The sequence below is a fragment of the Opisthorchis viverrini genome (genome assembly GCF_000715545.1).
Source record: "Opisthorchis viverrini unplaced genomic scaffold opera_v5_149, whole genome shotgun sequence".
In the NCBI taxonomy this organism is placed as follows: domain Eukaryota; kingdom Metazoa; phylum Platyhelminthes; class Trematoda; order Opisthorchiida; family Opisthorchiidae; genus Opisthorchis; species Opisthorchis viverrini.
In genome coordinates this window covers 732,011-754,927 of record NW_008751804.1, presented here as the reverse complement: position 1 = coordinate 754,927, position 22,917 = coordinate 732,011, and the positions used below count along the sequence as shown (strand labels likewise).

At 39.2% G+C, this 22,917-nt stretch overlaps 1 protein-coding gene across 1 annotated transcript; it reads right to left on the bottom strand.

The window, feature by feature from the left end:
* Positions 1-1,987: 1,987 nt before the first annotated feature.
* T265_06820 (hypothetical protein) lies at positions 1,988-21,876 on the bottom strand (the record flags this gene model as incomplete). The annotated part of the gene is made up of 5 exons (XM_009172194.1): positions 1,988-2,228; positions 3,787-4,471; positions 5,529-5,762; positions 7,840-8,468; positions 21,658-21,876. The coding sequence occupies 4 exons, from the start codon at positions 8,458-8,460 to the stop codon at positions 2,170-2,172; spliced, it is 1,599 nt and encodes a 532-aa protein (XP_009170458.1).
* Positions 21,877-22,917: the final 1,041 nt, after the last annotated feature.

The window sequence follows — 22,917 nt, the reverse complement described above, 5'->3', positions numbered from 1 at the left end:
CATTCATTACGATACCTGAGCAATAGTCATATCAAGTGCACAAACTATTTTATTGATTTTAAAGTGACTGATATCTAAGAATAATAAGATCACAATGTGCGCAGAGCCTTGATTTAGACAAGAAATCCCAAATAGGGCGTCATCAGGACGGTGAATTTGCGAAGAAGACAATATTTCATTTAGTGTTCCATACGTTCTGGCACATTTTAACATCTTGTGAATGGTTGACAAAGATCCTTACATTCAGGAAGCCAGTGTGCAAAAATTAAAAAAGACCAAACCAAATATCCACCTCTGTTTATTTGATTGGTGTGCACGTGGTTCCATTCAGCTGATTCTATCTTGCTTCTGTCTCCAGGGCACTTCAAACAACTCTCTAACATTCTGTAGACGTGTGCGCGCGTTTTACATGGGTGAATCATCCACAGAGCAAAGATACTTGGTATCGAATATTCCATATTTTAAAACAAGTGTTTATTCTGTAGAATTAACGTAAACTTGAATAAAATGAGCGAACATAAGCTGATGGACACTTGAAAAAAGGATAAGCTGAAAGAGTGCTTGTTAACTCTACTCTCCCACTTTCACTGGATGACAACAGGACCTGTCAATCAACAAAATGCACGCAGTGTTGGATGATGGCCGTTTAAGATTGTAAAATACTTCGTTTCATTTGTTCTTGCTTACAGGCCTATTAACGTCCTTACTCTGACTATAGTCAAACTATTCACCAATATCATGAGGCTTGCAAAGTGACTACGTCAGATCTGTCTTGCTTAGCTGATCCAAGAGTTTTCTACAGAACAAATGAAAAATAACATGGAATGTTTTAATTATTTTATCAAAAATGACAGGAGTCCTTGTGTGCATTTCTCTGAATAGTGGATTGATGAGTTAAAATGCACATTATGTCCAGGATTATATAGAAATCACACCGTGATTGGATTGGGACTTCCTAAGGTCGCAGTCAGCGACTTGTGTTTACTTGTCATTGTGGGCTCTCTGCGTACTTATGACACTTTTATGCGTGCCACATGGCGTTGAATGTACATTTTTGCCATTTAATCTCACACTAAACCCAGTATGACGGATACTTTGTGCTTGATGTGCAAGTCTCGACTATGCTAGCGCCTACCGCGCCTTAGAGAGCACTCACCATTGTTTGTCCTTTCTTCGGTCGTTGGTCTTTAGAAGCGTGTTTCCATATCAAAATCTTTACATACTTTGGGATTCATCTCATCAGACTGGAACCGTTCTTGGCATGATTTCGAATGAGACGTTTCTGTCTTTTCTCCCATATTTTACTGTTACTCTAGTATTCATCGCTTGCATTCACTTTTTATGTTTGTGACCATGTTCTTCAAAAATAAATGATAATGTATGTACTAAGTCTACTTATAGAAATAAGAAATCCTTGAAGGCGGAAATTTGCGTTTCATATTTACCTCCTAATGGAAAAATAACTCAAAGACTTATTACACATAAAATTTAGCTGAAAATAGTTTTTCCCATCTCAAACAGAATTTAAGGGGGAACGATCACTTGGCACTAGTTTCCGCAATCGTATTACTTGTAAACAGGCTCAGATCATTCTCTGCCAAAGATCAGATTTTTGCTCCCAGACAGCACTTTGCGTGCAGTGTAAACTGTCATCTTCGAGGTCGTGGCATCTAAGCAACGGCACGATAGCACAATGGGGGATGCACTCCAATGTTTATATCAGTGAACAGAACCGACCACTCGGACTGATCGATCCTTTTCTGAAATATCACAGTTGTGGTGAAGATAATAAATGTGCTTTTCGATTAAAATGATTTTTATCTACATCTCCTTGAGAAAAACAGAAGCAAAAGACATGCCCGAAATGGCGTTATGGTAGATTTTACTTGTGTTTCCTGTGATTTGTAAGAGAATCTCTCCCTTAAAATTCAGGTGCACATGCTGTCCTTTGAAAATCGTTAAACAATCACCGTGGAGTTTTTATGGGAAAAAATCAGTGTGCGGTTGAATTTCTCTTTATTAGCAGATCTCTATTTGTGAAGAAAATGTGAACGCATTACAAAAGGTGTTGTAATGTCTATTCACACCTTAGCTGGTCATTCGAATACAAATAGTGAATGTTATAAGGCGGTGTCTGACAGATGAACAACTGTTGTCTCTGAAATTCCATCATACCAGCCTTCGAGTATATACGTCGTTTGTTTGGCGTGTACCGGTGGTTGTTTGGGCTAAAGCATGAGATAGAAAACAGACAATTGTGCTATTTGTTGATTATGCGAAAAACATAAGGGAAGGCCTGTGTTTTTCATTCAAATAATGTCGAGAATTCCAAAAGTTTGATACAGACAGAGTTGTTTACAATTTAGGGCCTTCTGTTTGGGTGTTAGATGACTTTTGTCTTGGTCATTGTATTCGAATAAGTGAACGATGGAGCTCAATAATGCTCAGCAATCGAGCATGAAGAAAATCAACATGCGGCAACGTCGTAGTGGAAAATTTTTCCAAATAAAACGCGATTTGCCCCTATGCAACCAACAAAAATTGACTGAACTATCAATGCTTGTAATCTCCCTCCTCACAGCTGTTTGCTTCATAAGAAAAAGGGCATTAGTCGGTGTAACTTTCGTCTCTACTACTCATTCAACTTAGATTCTTGCCTGTGAGATTTTGATACCCTCACAAATGTTCTGGTAGCTACTAGGCCCTGTTTGGCGAACTTAACATCCTAATTGGAAAACATCAATCCCTTCAGGCTTCCTCCTGTGACTGATAAAACATCAAACGAATGTCCCAGCATTGCCCCTCTGTTGTTCAAAGTACGATTACACACTATTGACGTTACCAGGGCAATGTCGTCGAATTAAAATATACATTACTTCTACATAATTGAGTTTGAGAAGTCTCGTTTACCTGTGAGTCAAAATGTAAAAATGAGGAATGTGGGAATCATCTTATCTTTATTCAACTCAACATCTTCATAAAACCGTCAGATGGTCTATAGTCATCGCAAAAGCTCGATAGGTTGATTCATCTGAATTATGTGGGTATACTTTAAACAGGATAATAGTTGGGCTAATATGGTTTAGTCATCCCAGCTAACGAATCGCTTTCACCTACTGAGAATACGATGTGATTTTCAGAGTTCGTTTTATGTAACATAATTAATCACCTGTCCCACTTATCGCGAAATGAGGGGGATATCGGAACCAGAGAATATCAGTAACATACGGTCAACCTGAAAATACGGTAACCCGTATGCTATTTAGTAAGGCCTAATGATTCCTTTCACGTCGCTTAATAAATTTTACAAGAATGTCTGTGGGAACATACCGCAACGCCTTTATCTGAAATAAACGATCTTCCTATCTCGGAAAAGGACATCCAGGCTGGAATGTGATTGATTCAGCCTGGTGTTGAAAAACTGGTGTTGAAAACCGCATTCCAGTAGAAGTTCATCAGGGCACAGGGTTAATAAAGGCGATTTTCGCTATAGAACCTGACATAAGAATGTTTTGCTGTTGTTCGGCAGTGTGTTAGCTTGCGTCAACATTAGTTCGACAAAATTTACATTGACCTTTCATATCCACTCTTATCCACTCTTATCCACTCTTAGTCAACACCACTGGATGTCTAAATTTGCGGAACTCAAAACTCGCAGCTATCAGAAATTCTCTTCCAATGGGATGATCACCTCGTTCTATGTAGTCTTTCGTTTGAGTTCAAAAGTGAACACTGAAATAGACACAGTTTTCACATATAACATTGTTGGAAAAACCTTAATCTCACCTGTAGTGCGATTGGCTTCACTGTTGTAGGCTTGAATAAAATCTTCATTTGAACGTACGCGGTTCACATACTGATAGTTTACATTTTTCACATTTACTTCCTTGGTTGCTTCGTAATGGCCAAGACTGGTCTTCTTTACATCACCCGTACTGGTGCACCGAGTGTCTGATATCATTTTGTTGGTCATTGGAGCGCCCACACTTGTTGGTTCGATGGCAGCGGTGTTTCCTTTTCGGCGAAATGGTCTACGCATCATTGTTACGAGACCTTTCATTGTCAGATTTTGCGTGCTGTTTGACACTAGCTCACCTTGATAAGTACCATTAATGGCCCGAGGATGCTGCGTCAAAATTTTTAACTTTGTCACTCTTTCAGATTCAGGAAACAGGCTGTGTGCTCTATCAGATCGTTCTGGCTTAGATGCCTTGGAGACCGTAGTACAGGCATATCTGTCGTGCTGGATACAGGTAGGATCTGGTGAGCTGTCGGTTGTTGAAGCCTCTGGTTCTGGGTAGTAGGACACGGAGAAACGTCTCGTAGGAATCTCTGGACAAAAGCTTTTGTAATCTTTCCCAATAGAGCCAGGTCCCACAGCTTCATTACCATTCTGTCTTTGACAGAACTTTTTGGAACGGTGGTGCTCAAGGGACGGATTGCAAAACATCCTGTTGGATGATTGTGATATCTGTAGTTTGTATAAAATTATTCGTTTCTAAGTGTAAGTCAGTTTCGAACTAATACACTATTCTGATTAACAACATTTAGCGGATTATGCCCTTCAAAGCACGTGAAACATATATTTATTTAATTACTTTAATTTGAGTGGCCCAATAATCTATCGTTCCAGGCTATAGAAACAAGCAAACATTGCATATATGGGGGAGTGTAATATGGGTTGCTGGAACTGCATGCAAATGCTTCCGTCCAAACCACAAATTTGTACTTCCTTTCTTGATCAATAATTACCCCTTTTGAGAACAATACAGACCGTATCCCCGTAGTGCAAGTAGCTGTTATATGGAGAACTGAAACTTGCATTGAGTTACTGAGTGAACTAAGGGTGGCTGACACGTTGCCAGATTCTATGCCGACACAAGCTTACACAAAAAAAAATTAGGAGAAGACATGCTCTGTGGGAGACCAACGGAACTGATCCAAGTAGAAAGGTAAATGTTGATGCATAAGATGACGCTTCATCTGAGTCTGGTTTTTGGAATTCACGTTTGTCGAGGTAGGGGAATGGATAGAATGTGTGATGTAGGTAGGAAGGACACTAGGTTTATTGTGCTTCAAGGTAAAACCTACATGTACTGCCAGAAGGACGATTGTGTAGCCAATAAGAACTTGATAGGACTGCCAAATGACTATTCCACAAACGGTACATTTTATAAAATGAGAAATCTGGAGATGTTAAAGTATATCTAGAAAAAGATGTGCAAATAGTTAAATTCGTTTTTAGTCAATGATTCAAATGCCGTCATCTCAAAAACCCAAATAAGGGCAAATCACATAAGCCAAATTACAAATAGTAACCTATCCTGTAACAAGATCACAAAGGGTGTGCTCTAGCTTTGACAAAATACGGTACATTCTGGGAGGCTTCAGTAGTATTAGTGGTATGAAGATATTCAAAAATGTTAATCGAGCTTGTAAGTCGAGCAGTTTGACTTGAAAAACCAGAAAGTACTGTTTAAACTGTCCAGAACTTCTGGGTTATTTTGAATTGATATCGTGTGACATACCTCGGTGTTTACATACTTTGCTGTGACGTCGTCTTTCCCTCTTAACTTGGGAAGACCTGGTCGAGAAAGTAGCGGGCTGGTATGGGTCCCGGATTTTTTCGATGGGCTATCTGAATGCGCATGGTTCGCGCTGCTGAGGAGAAAAGCTCGCTGAACTTCCCTGCAGTCGTAAATTATTGCTTCGGCTTTACGAAGCTGTTTCAGAATCAACAGGTTTTGAGAATCCAAGGTTGCCTGCATACAGGAAAGCATTAAAAATATTTACCAAAAACTAGTACGAAATGTAGTAGACAAGTTTGTCTTGATTGAACAAAAAATCGGTCCTGAAATATCTGTGCGGAAACGCATACGTCCAGAACCTAATTTGAAAATAATACGGAAATCTTAGCTTATCATACTACGCGGTTCTTTGATTTCATTGGCGGAGGAACAATCCAATACCAGTATTTTCATATCTTCAAATGTGTAGGTTAAAAAACCCTAATGGATCTACGTAAAATGGAGCGTATGAAAAAAACATTTGGTATAACACTTGAGTGTTATTCAATTTATTTTGCATGTCTATAAAAAATGCTCTGCTGGTTCACATTTCATAACTCTTTCGAACCGCATCCTTTAGTTGAATAGGATAAGGTGTTGTTGTTTTTGGCGAACATTATTGTTGTAAAATTTACAACTGTGCAAAAAAGTTAAGCTTTCTAAACTCCGAGAGGAATCAGATGGAACAAATGGACACTAGTGCGCTGCCTTGTGGTTCTCTCCTAAGACTCCAGTTTTACTGCTTGGACCACCAGAATCAAACCAATGGCATGGACAGAAATGACCTTTGTTTATCTATCTAATGTAGAAGAGTCGATCAAGTGAAGAATCACGCCGCGTAACAGAATTATACTGAACGAAACCGACAATTTATTTAATATTTATCCTGCGCACAAGTAAGATCTGGGACTTCAAATTAATATTGTTACCAATTCATATAATGACCAACCTTTTTTCATCCGTTTAATGCGTATTACTAAGAAAAAACTGTGACAGGTTGCATTTTTTATATTAAACTTGGTGGAAGAACTCCTTATAGGTGCTTTAAGACTTAATAAAGTCGGGTTGGGTTACCACCAGATTTTAGCTCAAATATTGAGGACAGCGCACAAGAGCTATCCAACTGCTACATTAGTGGCGGAATATTTTGGCGCACATTGAACCACAGTAGCACACCTGCGTATGTGCAACCATGTTATACGCAAAAATGTCACTGGAATCTCAGTTATTATTTTCAGACCATATTACTATGATAAATACAGGTTCCTGGGGACTTCAGATATAGTCCAAACGAATCACGATAACGATTGGTTGGTTCTTTTACTCCGTTCGCTAGTTCCACCATTGAAGTTGTGTCAACTTATTCCCAAAACAAACCAACAAATGATAACCAGAGAAGGATTTCTATTGACGCGAAGGATAACCTAAGACATTTTGTTTTGTGACATGAATAGAATGCAGTAAACTTTAAGGTTGCATGATCTGCTTCGATTTTTCCAAAAACGTCTGTTTTGTGCAGTGCGATGATATTCTGGGAGATGCGAATTACAACAGCTACTTTGATCGTAAGAGCGGTCAACCTCACAAATATTTTGTATCATGAATACATATACACGCATCAGCATCATCAAAAAATTTACCACATTCCAATACCACTAAAAACAAATGCATAATCACTGTGTGTTAAATTCGTCTAGGCCATAAACTCAGAAAGAGGTTATTTTTCCGTTATGTAAGGTGATCTAATCGGCCAAGTGGTGCAACATGGTCCATGCTTTCATGATATATGCTTCTGCTGACTGCTGCCTGCATTGTACAACCTATCCCAGTGCGCGAAATTGGGTTCCAGAGAGTCACAAAAAGTCTCTAAGCGCCGGCTATAAAGCTGATCAAGACAGCAGAAAAGATTTTTAAATCAATGTCCGACTTTTAAAATACCACGGAAACTTTGGATACTAATTTGTACAAATTGTGAGATATTCCACGTTCTAGGGGGGGGGCAAAGAATAGCGCACCCAAAAAGTTTCCGTTGAAAAATCAGATGAGGGATTTTTATGCTTTTTTATTACCGCTTGGTCGGCGGTTAGCACCAAATTATGTTGGTATGACTTTCAAGAAATTCTGAATTATTCCCACCGGGTCCTTTAGTGTAGAATAGTCACCTTACCAGAAATGACCATTTGCTTTTTACAACATTATTTGTAAAATCTTTAAAAATTGTGATACCAGTGACCTTTATGCTTTCAATTTGCTATATATGTATGTTGCTTACCATCTGTGACTCAATTTCATCAAACAATTTGTCCACCGCCAAAATGGAGGTATTTGGATTAGATTTTCTTTCTTTCTGGAGGTGGTGTTCCGCAGCTGCAAGAGTTGTCTTCGGAAGACGGGAGAAATGATGTTCGGGTTTGGTTTTGTTCAAGTACGGGAGGCTCGTCATCCACTGTTGTTTTTCGTTGCTGCCAGATGTTTCGTGTGGAGAACCACCCAAAGGTAAGTGGGAATTGGAAGCTGAATAGAGGAATTTTTTGCAAACAGGTGAATCGGAATCGGCGTTTGGTTTCACTCTATCCGTACATGTTTTTCCACTGCCTGTTCCATTTTGAACAAACTGCTCTAGTAACCAACACATTACCGATTCATCCTGAATTCTGCAGTCGTCCTCATTGGTTGTCGGCTTTCCGTTTGTTTGTTTCGGCTGGGTACGCGCCTGCAAAGTTTTGGCAGAATAATGAAAACTTTTGTTATCGGCATCCGAATCCGACGTGTCCAGTGCACCACCTTTGATTCCCTCATATGATGAAATGCTTGAACTGGCCGGAGGATCCTTTTCTTCTCCTTTTGCATACATCCTTGGGTATACGACTGGGTATTCCGCCACGGATATCATAATTTATTCTGGAATAAAATTTATTTCACTGTCGAAATGATTCATTTCAAAACTGGCACAACGTTATTGAGAAACATAAACGGTATGATAGTTTGTTTGACTGGGCAATAAACATGCTGCTAAGTTGTTGGCTTGTTCGCCACTCGGCGAAGTCGAGCTACCTATATTCCACAACACTGCCAGCATCCTGATAAACTACTGATAATATAGAAGCTTCTTTGTCCATTGCTATTGTAATGACGATTAATCCAAACACGAACTGGCCAAAAAAACCTTTATAATATAAACTAAAGAAAATTTTAAGTGTTCGCACCACGAAATCGGCAAGCTTTTTTTTAGCCAATCGCATATTTCACAAATGTGTTTTTGGGAGTACCGTGGTGAGTAGTTAAATACGCTCACCTCATCGATACTTCAGTGATTATGAAACTAGAAAATTAGCTACCCGCCTTGACGCAGAAGCTGGTGTTTTCCTTTAAAAATGTTAGGAGAGAGGAGTTTCGAAAACCACGTTTAGGTGAGCAAACTGAAAGGACGGAAACACTATAACTTATATTATTTCCTTGAATAGGCTATGTAATAAGATGCTAAATTGACAGTTGTTCGGTTGAACATAAGATGTCTTCGTGATCTGATCTGCCAAAATGCCATCATTCCCATGTATTTCCTGTTCGGCAGGTATATTATTCTCCACAAATCTCTTTCATGGTTGAATAGCTAATTGCCGTTTTGGAGTTTTTCTCTGTTGGAAATTCTATGCTTTTTATTTAGTGACAAAAAGTATTCTTTACCTTGTTCACGGTGCCCCGAAAAACCGTTAAGTAGCATTTCTACTAGCTTGTTTTGTCTAGTTTCGTCCTTTATGATTTTTTTGCCGCCAAAATCTATTGCGATAAGAATAGGTCAGTGTCTTACAACCCAGAATGACTTGCTGAAATCCATGCCTTTACCTACCTTATCTACTTGCATGCGCTACAAACAGTAGTACAAACAATAGAAAAAAGTACTTCCTGCATTCAACCGTGCATAAGCTTTTATGCAGCATGAAAGGATTTAAGCACATAAGCAATACGAATTTGGTTGTTTCACTTGTTAAAAAGTGTGGGGAATTCCTGATCAACGGCTAGACCAATGTCGAGTTAATGAAAGACAATATCGGGTCTCCGATACCCTATGACAAATGTCACAGCTCGATTTTTACTGTTTTGATGACACTCAAAGTTCATTAGGCCATAGTATAGAGCCAAACTGAATTAAGTTTCAGCAGCGTCACAGGTTTTTTGCTCAAACTAAAATATTGAACTATTTTCTTTCGGTGTATTGGCAGACTTAAACAAATAATGCCCAAGAACGCAAGCAAATTTCCCCAGGATCAATATGTATGTGGCTCAGAGGAAGAATAATTTCATAAGATGAGTGGTACTTCCTTCGGCATTCAGGGAGACAATCAACAACAGATCATGAAATGTGGTTCCCGTGACTGAAAGATGAGCGGATTTACACCCTGCCTGCGCAAGAGATAATCCTATGTCATTTCAACTGTTTGAGGCTGAATTTTACAACCAATGGTCCGAGAGTTTTGGGTTCGAAACTCTAAGTTTCATAAGCGGCGTACTGCTGATAATTTCAGAGAAAGTTGAAACAGCCGTACAATGAACCTCGGCCTTTCAGCATAGATTATTTTTACTTACAGGGAGAAATCCTAATTGAAGGGAAAGCTGCTAAAGTTTGAATTCAACCACAAAACGAACAACTTTAAATTAGAAAAATATTTTGACTTTGCATTTTCGCATTGGCCTTTCTTGCTAGGAGTGCTGCCCAGGTTAGGATCCTACAAGGGTAACCTACAATCAGCGACTAAGCATGTTACGGAGGCAGCAAAAACAGCTGCGAACAAAGAAAACACGAAAATGCTAGACAACTTGCAGTCATGGACACTCTGGATGGCTTCGCTCACTGGTTGTGTAACTCGCACAATAGCCATTACCTCATTTTTCTATTGCAAGACATCGATGTTTATTTACCCCTCAGTGCACATGTTTATCACCTGTACACATTTTAACACTGAAGATTAGTTTATAAGGGCGGAATCTCAAAATTTTGCAGTCTGCGTTGAACTATCCAATACGAATTCTGGATAAAACTCCAAGCAAATCGAGTGGGACGTGATGGCTTGTCATCAAAAAACAAACTTTGCTGCAACAGATAAATTCCATGTTCATGCCCAATGTTTTCAAAAACACTTAAGCGGACAGTCCGCCAAAGTTAGTAGGGTGTGCCAAAAAGCATTTTTTTCGTCGCGAAGCGCATATCACATAGGGCTAAGTAAGCTTCTTCTGGTGTCTAGCTTGTGCAGGCTTCATTATTATTTCGACTATAACTGTTTTCCTGAGCTCTTCCTGAAAGAACGTAATGTTGCTAATAATGAGGCTAATTATCTAAGGTAACGCTTCAGAAAAATTCACTATCCTTCTTCGGTCCTAGTAATTACAAAGGCGCCAATTATGCAGTTCACTTGGAACGTTAATAGCCTTCAGCCTAATTAGTAGAGGGCAGTAGATACCGTTATAGCATCTGAACTTTCAGACTAAAATTAGAAGAAGCTAATTATTTCATTCAATACAGTTTTCACCCCTCAGAATATAATCTACCGATTTGTAATCTTCAGATTAACTTTTAGTGTTTTCTTTTTATTAGCCAATAGACAGATTTTCATCACATAGTAAAAGACCAGACTTCCTAAAGGACAAGTAACTACAGATGGGTATGTTGAATCCGCGAAGAGCACGTCCCCTGATGCTGCTATACAAAGACACCCTGGTCTATTGCGTTCAGTAGAAGTTAAAAGTCCGGATTTTATGTGCGAACCTGAACACACTTAAATTCTCTGGTCACACGTTCCATCAACTGATGTGAACAGCGTGACCTCACATGATCGTCAACAACGGATCGATAGCCATCTATTTCAGCCTGTAATTCTACAATGTGTGGGAAAATGTGTTAAATACAGTTGAGTACAGTGTTCAGTATGGTTGTGTCTATGTGCGATTACATGAGATTTCGTCGTTACCTAAGTTCTTCAAATGTAAGAAAATTATGCCAGTCGAGGCCAGTCCGTAGATCCATACGGTTTGCACTCGAAAATCATGGCATCTCGACGTGTATTAGGTATGCAGGGGGTATCCTCCGTTGAGGAGAAACAGTGGCAAGGTACGCAGAAAAGTTTGCACCAATAAATGTTGCATCCCAGTGTGGATTTTTGGTGGACGGAAAAACTGTTCCTCACTCTACATCAACTAAATCGTTTCACTCTGTATTTCATGAAAAGAATTCGATTAAGGAACTTGTTAATTAGGTACTGCAAACACAGACATTTTGCTATTTTCAATTCACATTTTTTTGGCTTTAACCAGTACTATCTAAACCATGCTAAATGCATGTACTGGCCCCTCTCTAAAGCAATACTCCCCATTGGTTACAAGAAATTAGTCACTGTAAACAGAAGCGGAGGTAAAAATCTACCTAGTAGCCAAGCTACATAAGTACTTTTGGTGTTTATATCAGAGGATATCTAGGTTATTGCTAAATGTTTTACTATGTCCACTTTTGCTCTTATTGTCGCCGAGAGACTTCTGAATCGATGTTGCTGTAATTCATATCGAGTATTGAGAAAAATTTATGAAATCCTCAAGTTTTTATGATTTCGTTTTGTTCAGGGTGTGGATTTCTGCTTTTTGACTTCATATTCAGAACTTTTTTCGTCTATAGTAGCTCTTTTTATCCATTTTGGCTTCAATGGGATTGGAAGCCGTCAGCGTTGGTCCAAGATTGCGACTTGCTTTGACGAAATTGCGGTAGTTCGTAAATAACCCAACAATATGGTCATACTATCTACGACTCGAGATCTTTGCAGTCTGCAACCTACCGGGAATTAATCCAAGCCAGACGAAGGCCATTCAGTAGCCTCTATTTAGATGTACAAACTTCTAGTGTACACAAGATTTTAGGTTGCTTCACCGTGTTGGCCATGTAGTTCACTACACAAGAAGTTGTGCTGAAACATTTGCATAGGTTAGGCAAGTTTCACTATGGGACGATATGCTCCTATTGATTTTGCAATGTTACCCAAAAGTACCCTTAGTAAGTGACTGGTCATGATTAAGGATGATCGTCGTAGAAAAGATTTGCGGAAGACTGTACACAGATTGTGGGTTAGGAGAGCATATTAAATACCAACAACATTTTTTTCAAACTTGGCCACCATTTCTCGATAATGTAACAAAGTTGACTTTGTGCTTGAAGTTTCATGGGACAGTTAACTAAGCATCCTGACTTCAACTGTGTCAAAATCAAGAACATTCAAGGAGAGAAAACCCACGCGTAATAAAACACTTTCTCTGGGGTCTTATGAAAAATAATGATGTGGATAGTAAAAGTAAACTACGCTGCACAACTTCGGGAGCATACTGGATCCTTAACAGTTACCAGCGTTTGAATTTAAGTGACACAGGCGCACAGTGCATTGTCTCAGTGTGTAATCAGCCTCGTGTTATGTGAATTAACAAACGTTTTAGTAAGACTGACTTTCAGTACCGGCAGAAGACGTTAGATTAATAAGTCCTCTAAACTGAAATTAAAAACTATAGGACTAAAACCTATAATCTCAGTCGGATGCTCCTTTCCCGGCAAAATTTTTGATATTTGTGTATGCCAATTATTTTAACACAAAAAACATACCTTGTTGCCCACGATGTTCCTAATACTCAGAATGGTGGCTTTTTTGTTTCCAGGAAGCCCTTTGCAGATTTTGTTTCTCTAGCTGAGAAGTGCTTTGGTTGATTTATCAAAGCATTTTTATAGACAAAATAAAGGTTGAGATCATTATCTAGCATTACCCTATTTTCTATCACCTTGCACGACGCTGAAAAGTGTGCTTATTTAGGAAATTTATGGGGATAATGTAGGACTGTTGCACAAAATGTTTATCATCAATCACGAAAACAGAACAGTAGGCAGGTCGTGCTAATTCAAATGGGCTTATCTTTGATGCGTAGTCAGCTCAAAAACGAGACTTTAGTCAATCAAGCTGAGGTGGTATATGAATGAGCAGCTGGATGGGCCAATGAGCGGTTTTCTTCCGCTGAAGCTTATGCAACATACATTTGGAAGCCGTTTTTCAACTGCTCGGGAAACCTTTTACATCCAGCTACATCACTTTTCACATTCATACAACCAACCTTTATTGCATGTACTGTATGTTTATCTCCTGCGAGTGCGCTACGCCAAATCTCAGTGGGAAGTAACTTGTAAATTGATTTGCCGATGCCTTGGAATGTCGTGCTGAGCTAAACGATGAGGTGTGTTGTGTGTCAAGTAAGCTCGGAAATACCTGATCAAATCAACAGATCCTGTCATTACCCAGTAAGAAAATGCGCATAGCACATTCAATAACTTACAAAACCACCTAGAAATTTACTATTTTTCATGAGGAAGTATACAAACTACTGAGATAAGTTTGACATTGATTTCTCACGCCACGAATATGTTTCTTTTCTGTCAGAAGTTCTCAGGAGGCCTTAAGCATGAATTGTCACACGGGTGCGAATAAGTAAGTCAATGAAAACAGAAAGGGTTAAGTTTTCAACTTTTATAAGGAAATAGACTATTGATGAATAAAGGCATGCTTCTCAGCAAGTTAGTTCTAAACTTTATTTCCACATTATTCTTGAGTTTAAGTAAGGCAGAAATAGACAAGCTGCTATATGAGGAGTATTAAATTGCAAGACCGTTTGTATCCTGCCAGACATCAATGACACTCTCAGTACAGTTAACCTTCAGAAGAGTATTCTCCCTAGTTTATGCCACCACACCACCCTCAAAGAGGGGTTAGATCCTGAATCAGTAAAATGTCCTGCTTTTTCCGCAGTGATCTTTTCAAGAGCATTGTGTTTGTGATGCGGAGATACTACGGGGGATTAAACTGTCGACCGTTAATCAATTTAATTTCACCTATTTTTTGACTGTGGTATTCGACTCTGATCTTCTGGTCGATGAAATGCAGAAAATAGGGAACTATGCCGACAGAGACAGAATGTAAGTTTGACTGTCTGTGAACTCATTTCGGGGGTGTCAAAGTAAACCAGTTAATACGAGCATTTGTTAAGTTCAGGAATTTAGAGCACTGTTTTTGGTAATTACAGTATGCTCAAAGTGTTTTACGAAACAAGAATTCAACCAAAGTATGATATCCTTCGTTTACTGCTACATAAAATTTGTACTTGCAGATTTTCAGTATATGGCGCACTCAATCTGGCGGCACTCAATCTGCTTCCAGTTGCTATTATTTAGTGTAAATTTCTAGAAAAATGCTGCAACCCCCATCGTCAAGTTAAAAACGCTTCATTAAAACAACCAAAGCCCTGCTATCCCAGGTTTAGCTGAAAGCGGGAATCGCTCTATTTCTAGCTTTGCCAAGAATTGCCCCCATATTAAAAGGTATATTTCAGAAAAAACGTGATGCTTCTTAAAGAGAACTTGAGATATACTGGAAGGTTTCCATCTTGGGAACGTAGCTCTACATTTGCTCTCAAGCCTGAATAACAAAAATTTCATCGAAGTGTGATAATAGGTTAGCAATTTTGTCTTACATTCTGTGGTTGCAAACAAATATAATAACTTCATCGTCCGCCCACCGCTGAAACTCCATAAACACGTCGCAGCCTTAAGAAGCCAAACTGCCCTTTGTTTTTAAACCTATGATTTACTACCCGATGATGTTTTCCAAGACAGAATGTGGAGAAACGCCAGACAACAGTTTCACATCAAGGCTCTATTTCACCCTTACATTGATAAGTGTTTTTCCACGGACGTGGAATTAGTCACCCTGTGGACATTTGGAGGAGATTTACATCTGATTCGTTTGTTTAGAAAAAACTTAAACATACAGTCGTATCCTACAGGTCCGCGTTGTAACTTACATGAAATAGAGATAACTTGTAACAAAATATGCTCAGCTTTTGCGAGTGATTTTCTAATATATGAATTGCAACCCTTTGCACATTTCGGGGTGCCCTTCAGAGAAAACTTCTCCAACCAGAAGATCTCTGCTTTTAATTATACTTACGGCTTAACAGATCATTGATTGTCCTCAGGTACTAGAGCTACCAGGCTTGTTTTAATGATTTACTTATCCAAGTTTTGATAAAACCTCATTGCAAAGAACCACTAAGGCAATCGCGGTTTACAAAAGATCTCTGTAAAAACAAATAAGATCTGTTGATGAATAGGTTTTAAGCAATTCCTCCGATTAGTGCAACAACAACGTCATAGAATACGAATTTTAAGTTTAAATTAGAATGGGCTAATAGATTTCAAACTATTTGTGGTCTAAAAATATCAGTAGGCGCGGGTAGCATAGTTAGGTTTTTCTCCCTGTGGGAACCTCTAAACTTTCCATTTGGGGCCAAGTAGACCAAAGTGCGTGCTGAAAGATTACACATACGTAGATTGTTCTTGTATAGGAAGTTTATCTTCCGGGTGAGGTCTGACCATGATTTTTGAATGGAAATAACAACCGCTCTATCCAAACACCACCGAGGGATACGTCCATAACCCTTCCTACTTCTCCCGGGACATGAAGTCACTTGGGACAGTTCTATCAAGACCTTCAAATTGTTCTTGTAGCAGCTGATAGCTATCTGTTGAGGTTTCATTAAAAAGTCGCACACTCAAACAGTTCAGGTAATGGCAAACTCTTATAATGGATCGGGACAACCCAAGTAAGATTTTTTGAACTGCTTCAACAAGTGTTGCACGGCTGCTATAAATTATGTTACCCTCATCGGTTGGCAACATCTAGAAAACTGAAAGATGAAGTAGAACTTCTTGATGTGTCCGATCAGTCGCGATGAAAAGAGCTAAATGTAGCAATGAAGTTCAACTAACATTTTGAGTTGGATATCAACTTTTTAGGGGTGAAATGAGAAGAACTGGCATGCATAATGGAGACACAAATAACCGGTTACCCATTCTAGGTTGAATTTGCATTTTGTGTTGTAGGCTTGTTAGCGTACAGACCGAGGGTAGAATTGCCGAAAACCTTCTTTGGGGAACAAGCCTTCATAGTCTGTTCTAATTGGTTTTGAACTAACTGACATGAGATCTATCAAAACGGAATCTTTGGAGAAGATCACTGGTTCAACCAGCTGCAGCTGTGTCAGTTCCGTGTATGACGGTATGCTTCAATTTCATCCAGTTGCACGATGCTAATCAGTAGTACTCAATTCTTCAGTGCAATATTTAATGCTCTATCTAAAACCACCCATACTAATTTGAGCATCAACCCTTAATTAGTCTTTTATTCGAACCCTTCAAATAGTCCCTCAAGCTTTTGCAGAATCACTTGCGATTTTGCTGTTTCATTCATAAAAACCCGAGAAGGTAACTAATGATCACAGCTCGTCCGTTTGCGCTTAACACATTAAGGTCCAAACAGCGGTATTTTCTTTAACTTCAAGAAGTCCAAAGTGATCCGACAATTAATTTTAGTGCTGGATATCGCTTGTCTGTTCCTCGAACGATCGAACATTTCACACACCAGTTAACGCCTTTCTGGGGCTGCAGCCAGATAACGCCGTGTTAGAACCATGTTTTGATTCAAACTACCGTGCATATCGAATAGAAAGATGACATCCGTTAATTTCAGACCTAATGCAAATGCACTTTTGGGGCAATCCAAACGTTGATGCCACGAAGAATATCACCAAGTTCATATATGTTCTCCTCACTACAGTGACCTCTCTCAGTTGGTCCACTTGTTTTCAGGGACTGGACCAAACTCTTGAAGAAAAACTTGGAACCTTGATGCCTTGTTTGTGCTTGTTGTGGAATACGAAAGAACGATGGTATTTTACCTATCTGATTATAATGACGTGCCCACTCATATGATCAGTTTTTGTCCAATCCGTTGTTGCCGGTGTACTCAAACGAATATCCGCTCAATCTACTGTTCATCTGGTGTTAAAGGATCGTGCAAATTCTTGCCCGACAGTTAATTTCATTTAACCCAACACTAATTACGTAAACTCCAAGTTATTTTGCAAATAAGCGTATGAGCTCACCCACATGAAGCTTATTGTTAACATGAGAAACAATGTTGATAGAAATTGCGATTGTTCTGTCCAACCGATTTACCTCAAGGAAGACTAGGGCGATAGAAGGCTGTATTGTGAAACCTTGACAGTAAAATTTGCATTCGCTTGTATATGTTTCATCTAGAAAATTGGCCTTTTTTAAGCAATCCAGCTGTACTGATGAGAAGGTGGTTGCAAACTGCATGCCAACTGGCAATGTGTGTTCCGATTAAATTCACTGGCTCACATCATTTGGCGGATTATTAGCGTTTAATGCTGCACAAACTTATACCGTATTCAAATGCAGTCGGGTTTGTTGTTAGGTATTTTTCCAAAGATCTGAAGGCCTATTTTTGGAGATATTCCATCCAGAAATGGTGCTTGGTAGGGCAGTTCAGTTCACTAAGACTAGTTGACATCACGTGCCTTATTCTGAATTCATATATTATTCACAGGTATCTTATTTTTCTAATGATCAGAAACTCATTCTTTACATGCGTAATGAACCTCAAAATCATTGCAGTCCATGACGTTTTAACATAAGCTTTCGTGTACCTTCAGATAAAATGCAATTCCAGCGAATGGTTCACTGGTTAAAAAAATCGGGGAATCGTCTCCTGAAAAAGCTATAAAATTTAGTCGTGGTCTTCATTCGACGATGTGCTTACAAAATAGTCCATCCACATGGAGACAGAATGCAGAGTTGTGAAACGCTCAACCGAGGATACATGTCGAACAAAACTATGTCACATGACGCGCCGTGGTATGTAGTAGGCACCTGTGGCGTTGGAGAGTTTGGTTATTCAAACTGTTCACACTGTAAGCAGTTTACTGTTTAGTGTCTGTCCCAATAATTCGAACCAAAAGTAGGGCGAGAAGGGATAGACACAGATGCTATAACAACAAGGCATCGCCTTAATGCAAAAATTAACAATGCAATTTTGGATATCGATACTATTATATATAAATGGTTAAATATACTTAAAGCATACATATATATTATAGTATATATTTTTTCGAAGAGGAATCTCAGAGGAAGTCATCATGCTATGAAGGCTTTCCTTTCAACGAAATGGCGCGCTAGCCATCTGTCAGGTACTGATCAGTCGTATTTTTGGCCTCCAACCTCACGAAATTATTTTAGATATAAATGAAGTAAAACATCAGCCACCAAATGGCATCCTCGTGTTTTGACGTACGTATATCCCTTCTCCTCAGCATGTCTCGTAGAAATACAAATAACGAGACCGGAAATGTAAGGTTTTTGTTATGTTATGTAGCATATTTGGGAAATCGGAACGCCCAGTCACATGATTCAGCTAGCAGCGGTAAGTTCATTATGGTTGTTCGGTTGTTTTGCGCCGGACTACGGAAAGCTGAGCGGATTGAAACTCTTAACTCGTATCTAGAGATCTTCAGATAGGTTTAAATGGGATCTCTCTTTGGACATCGGCTAGCAGTTTAATGCTCCTAAATGCAAACGACTTCCGACTGGTCTTGAATTCTATGAGTTTGCTCCAAAAATAAAAATCTTTTTGTGGCAATCAAACTCTCCGCCTTTTCCACATGTGAACCGTTACGAAAATGGCTCCAAGCATAGGACTTCAGACCCAAAGTCCCGAAATTCTCACGTTTTCCATGAGGATCGATGACGGTTGTAAAATTGATTGGGATACTCGCAATCGATTAAAATAGCTAAGTGAGGCAACAACATATCCTACATTTAATCACAAACTTGTCACATGTGCTAATCGTAGCACAAAAGTTTAGGTTTGCATCCTAATAAGGAGTTTGTGACCATTGCTTTGGAAGGAAGGTCTATTTTTGGTTTTCACCCGCTAATGTATTTCTGCATCCAAAGTAGTGCATGACAACCAAATAGCGTCAGGCCTAAGGCATTTACAAACTGCTAAAGTTCAAAGTATGTACGTTGGACAGTGAGATCGATAGGAGGCATCTGTGGTCTCAAAGTGAATCGAAAATCTGGTTATGTCAAAACTGACCGTAGCTTTTTGAGGAGAAAGCTACTGTGACTTGTCCCTTTCGAAGTAACACAGCATGCTGAGAAGTCGGTAGATATCGAATTCAATAAGAAACATTGTTTTGAATGCTTGTTCTAAGTTAGCGTTTCAGAGATGCTTTGCTGATTACCTGAAACTGACCCAGCAGATATGCAAAACGGTTTCTGACGTGTGTCAGTAGTCCTACTTTCAGGATAGACTAATTAATCTATTTCGTTCTGTTAATAATTGGTTCTATTCAGGGATGAAACAATTTTGACCCCCGATAAATTTGTGATCTAGCTACATTATCCGACCGTGCAAATAGTACATTTTTGGAAATTAACCTTGCCTGATTTCGACTTACTGTTACAATACATACTATATCTAATGAGCTTACAGTCTATTTCGCGGGTCGAAAGTAGCGTTGGTAAGTTCTAAGATCAATGCGGCAACAAATTATAGCAGTCTAATTTAAAAAAAGTTCAATAGCTAATATAGTATCACTGTTGGCGAAACTCTTTCATCATGCAACCATTCGCCGAGTCCAGACTTGCTTCTGAGACGGAAATACTCTGATTGGTAGTAGCCAGCAGATTGTTCATTCACAGAAAAATCGATATTCCAAATTATGACTGCTGCGTTCAGGTCAAGGTAGTGGGTGAGATCGCATTCCGTAACCTCACACGTTATTTATTCAGCCGAAACAACGATAGAATAAAATTTCAAAAACTCCCCCAAGCATGAATCTTCCACGGTTACTTACAATGCACCTAACGGTCAAACACTAGGGTAACTGTTGGCATAACAGCCGCAAAATCCGAGTCTGTTTGACGTAAAATGTGAATTTCCAAATGATTTTTAAATAGACCAAATTCACTAGTGTGGCTGGGGACCACTGCTTGGCGCCTGTGAACAGATAGCAATATTGAGATCGCTTCAGACAGGCAACCCTAGACGATGAAGTGCAGTTGTCTGCGTTCTAGATGTCGTTGATGATGACCAGGCTTGCACCATTTCTAAGTAAAATCCCTTGTCTTAAGTATAGCTCTCACTGTTTACATTTATTTGCTCCTCAATAAAAACATAATAACAGTTGCCTGTCAATTTTATTTTCTCAGTGCCTTTGGTCTGCGTGCAAGTGTGGAATAGGTTTAAATTCTACACCTCCCTTTGACAGAACCAATATTGTTGTTACCTCTACCTAGTTTTATAATTTTTTAAGACGGTGGAATCATATACAGGCTGAAAGAAGACAGTGAAACTCAAGTAAGTGTCTAAGGTAGCTAAGGCTAAACAGTGCCATGTGGTTTATCTAGGTACATTATTGGTAACGGTTGGTCCATGCCTACGAGTGGATTCCGCGCTAAAGATTTATACCCTGTACTGAAAGTCAAAATATTTCTGCTCAAATGTTTCAAGATAATTTAACCTCAGATAATTTTTTGCAAAATTGGGTTAAACTGCAGATGAAAGAGCAACAGATTATCTGTTTTATACGGACGACGTAGTTGTATTCCACAGTAAAATATTTCAGCTGTGTGCACAGACAGACTATCCACAGCTAAAAATGAATACGATCAAACCAAGTCTACTCCAGTAATAGGAACCTCTCTGTTTATTCTTGAATTCTCCATTAGCTGAATTCTAGCGACATTTTCCAATTAAAGTTGCTGGGCTTACTCATTACGCTTTTACAGCGCGGAAAAAATCGATCATTCATCCAAAACACAATCCCAATGATGTGATAAATTACAGCATAATTCTACTGTGACGTGCTACCATGGTTTCGGCTGTTTAGCATTTCTAAGTAGAATATTAAAGTGGTGATATAACGAGAGCATAACTATTTCACATCAATGATAATTGTGTCGTTGTTAACTGTAAAGCAAAATGTATCCTATTAACCCTGGTAAAGAAGTCAAAACGGAACCCGTTCTCATACTTAAACCTCCCTAGTCAGCTATGTAAACCATCATGCGTTATTTCAATTCACTGTTGTATAGTAACCGTGAATAGCATTAATTTCGTCAGATTTCCTGAGTTCACTTGTAACTGTCACTCACTTTGTCACAGGTCCTCAATTCTGAACGGTCTCCAGGTTGCTTATTGATCTCCAGCGCAGTTATTGCAGCACATTCTCAGTTGCGGAACTGAGTTCTTGTTTCAGTGGTGAGAGTATATAACTGGCGCTGGCATTCAAAGAGGAAGAAAACATTCGTAGGTTCTTCTCAGGTCTCATAAGTGTCTATGTGTCACCTTACGTTGCCTGCTGATGTGTAAAAGTAGTTCCCATTCATAGTTATACCCGTCTGCTACCGCATGTGTTATGTGTCTGTGCGCTCGCGCGTGCGACTGCGCGCCTTGGATGATTCGCACTTATCGATCGCTTGGTGAAATTGCGTGTACGCCATTCAGATGTGAGTTTGTTAAGCACGCATGTAACAGTTGGCTAACCAATCTGCTTCCGCAAGTTATTCAGCTGGCGTATTTGGGGATCCGACAGTTGTTTCTGATTCCACAGTCAAGATTTTCTACTCGAACCAGTGGGAAGCTACTTTCTTCCTGCTATCTGGTTGGGTAATATACAACCGTATGTTTGAACAACGAACCTGTATGAAATGTGATGTAGCTGTGTACGTGTCCTGTGGTATGTGCAATAAAATTCAGGCTGCGAATTAGTGCTTATCTAAATCCATGCCTCCAAAAATGCGTCAGAAAAAGGAGTTGCAATCCTATGCGATTCTGATATCTGGCACGATGATTTGGTTGAACTAGTCGTTCGTCGGAACGAAATGTGAAACCACCGGAAAAAACGTTCCGTGGAGAAGATGGTTAAGTTTAAAGCAGGAATGAGTGTGTTCTATCCAAGAATAAAAGATATAATTATTGGTTCTGTCACACACAGCTTCTCTAGTTACATGCGTCACGACGCTTGTAGAATTTGCTTGGAATCGACGATTTTCACACTTGACTTTCACACGGTTGAGGGTTTTCATTGTAACGTAATTTATGCAGAGATGAACAATGACTCAGATATGTTATCGCACACCTTTCATGATACAGTCCATGAAAAATTCACAAGCCCGCATTTTTCGTCAATAATATTCATCTGGCAATCAGTGTGGTCTTTCGCCAGAACACATAGTTGTAACTTTTTGGAAGCACAGTACTGCGATTAGCTGGCATCTGATGCCAAATCACAAAACTGGCACAAAGATTTATGGTCTCATATAATTGGGAGAACTTCTTCCTTAATTATTTCACCAGAATATCTCGGAATGTTACCAACGCAATCCGCTTATATCTTACCTAGTCTTCAAGTG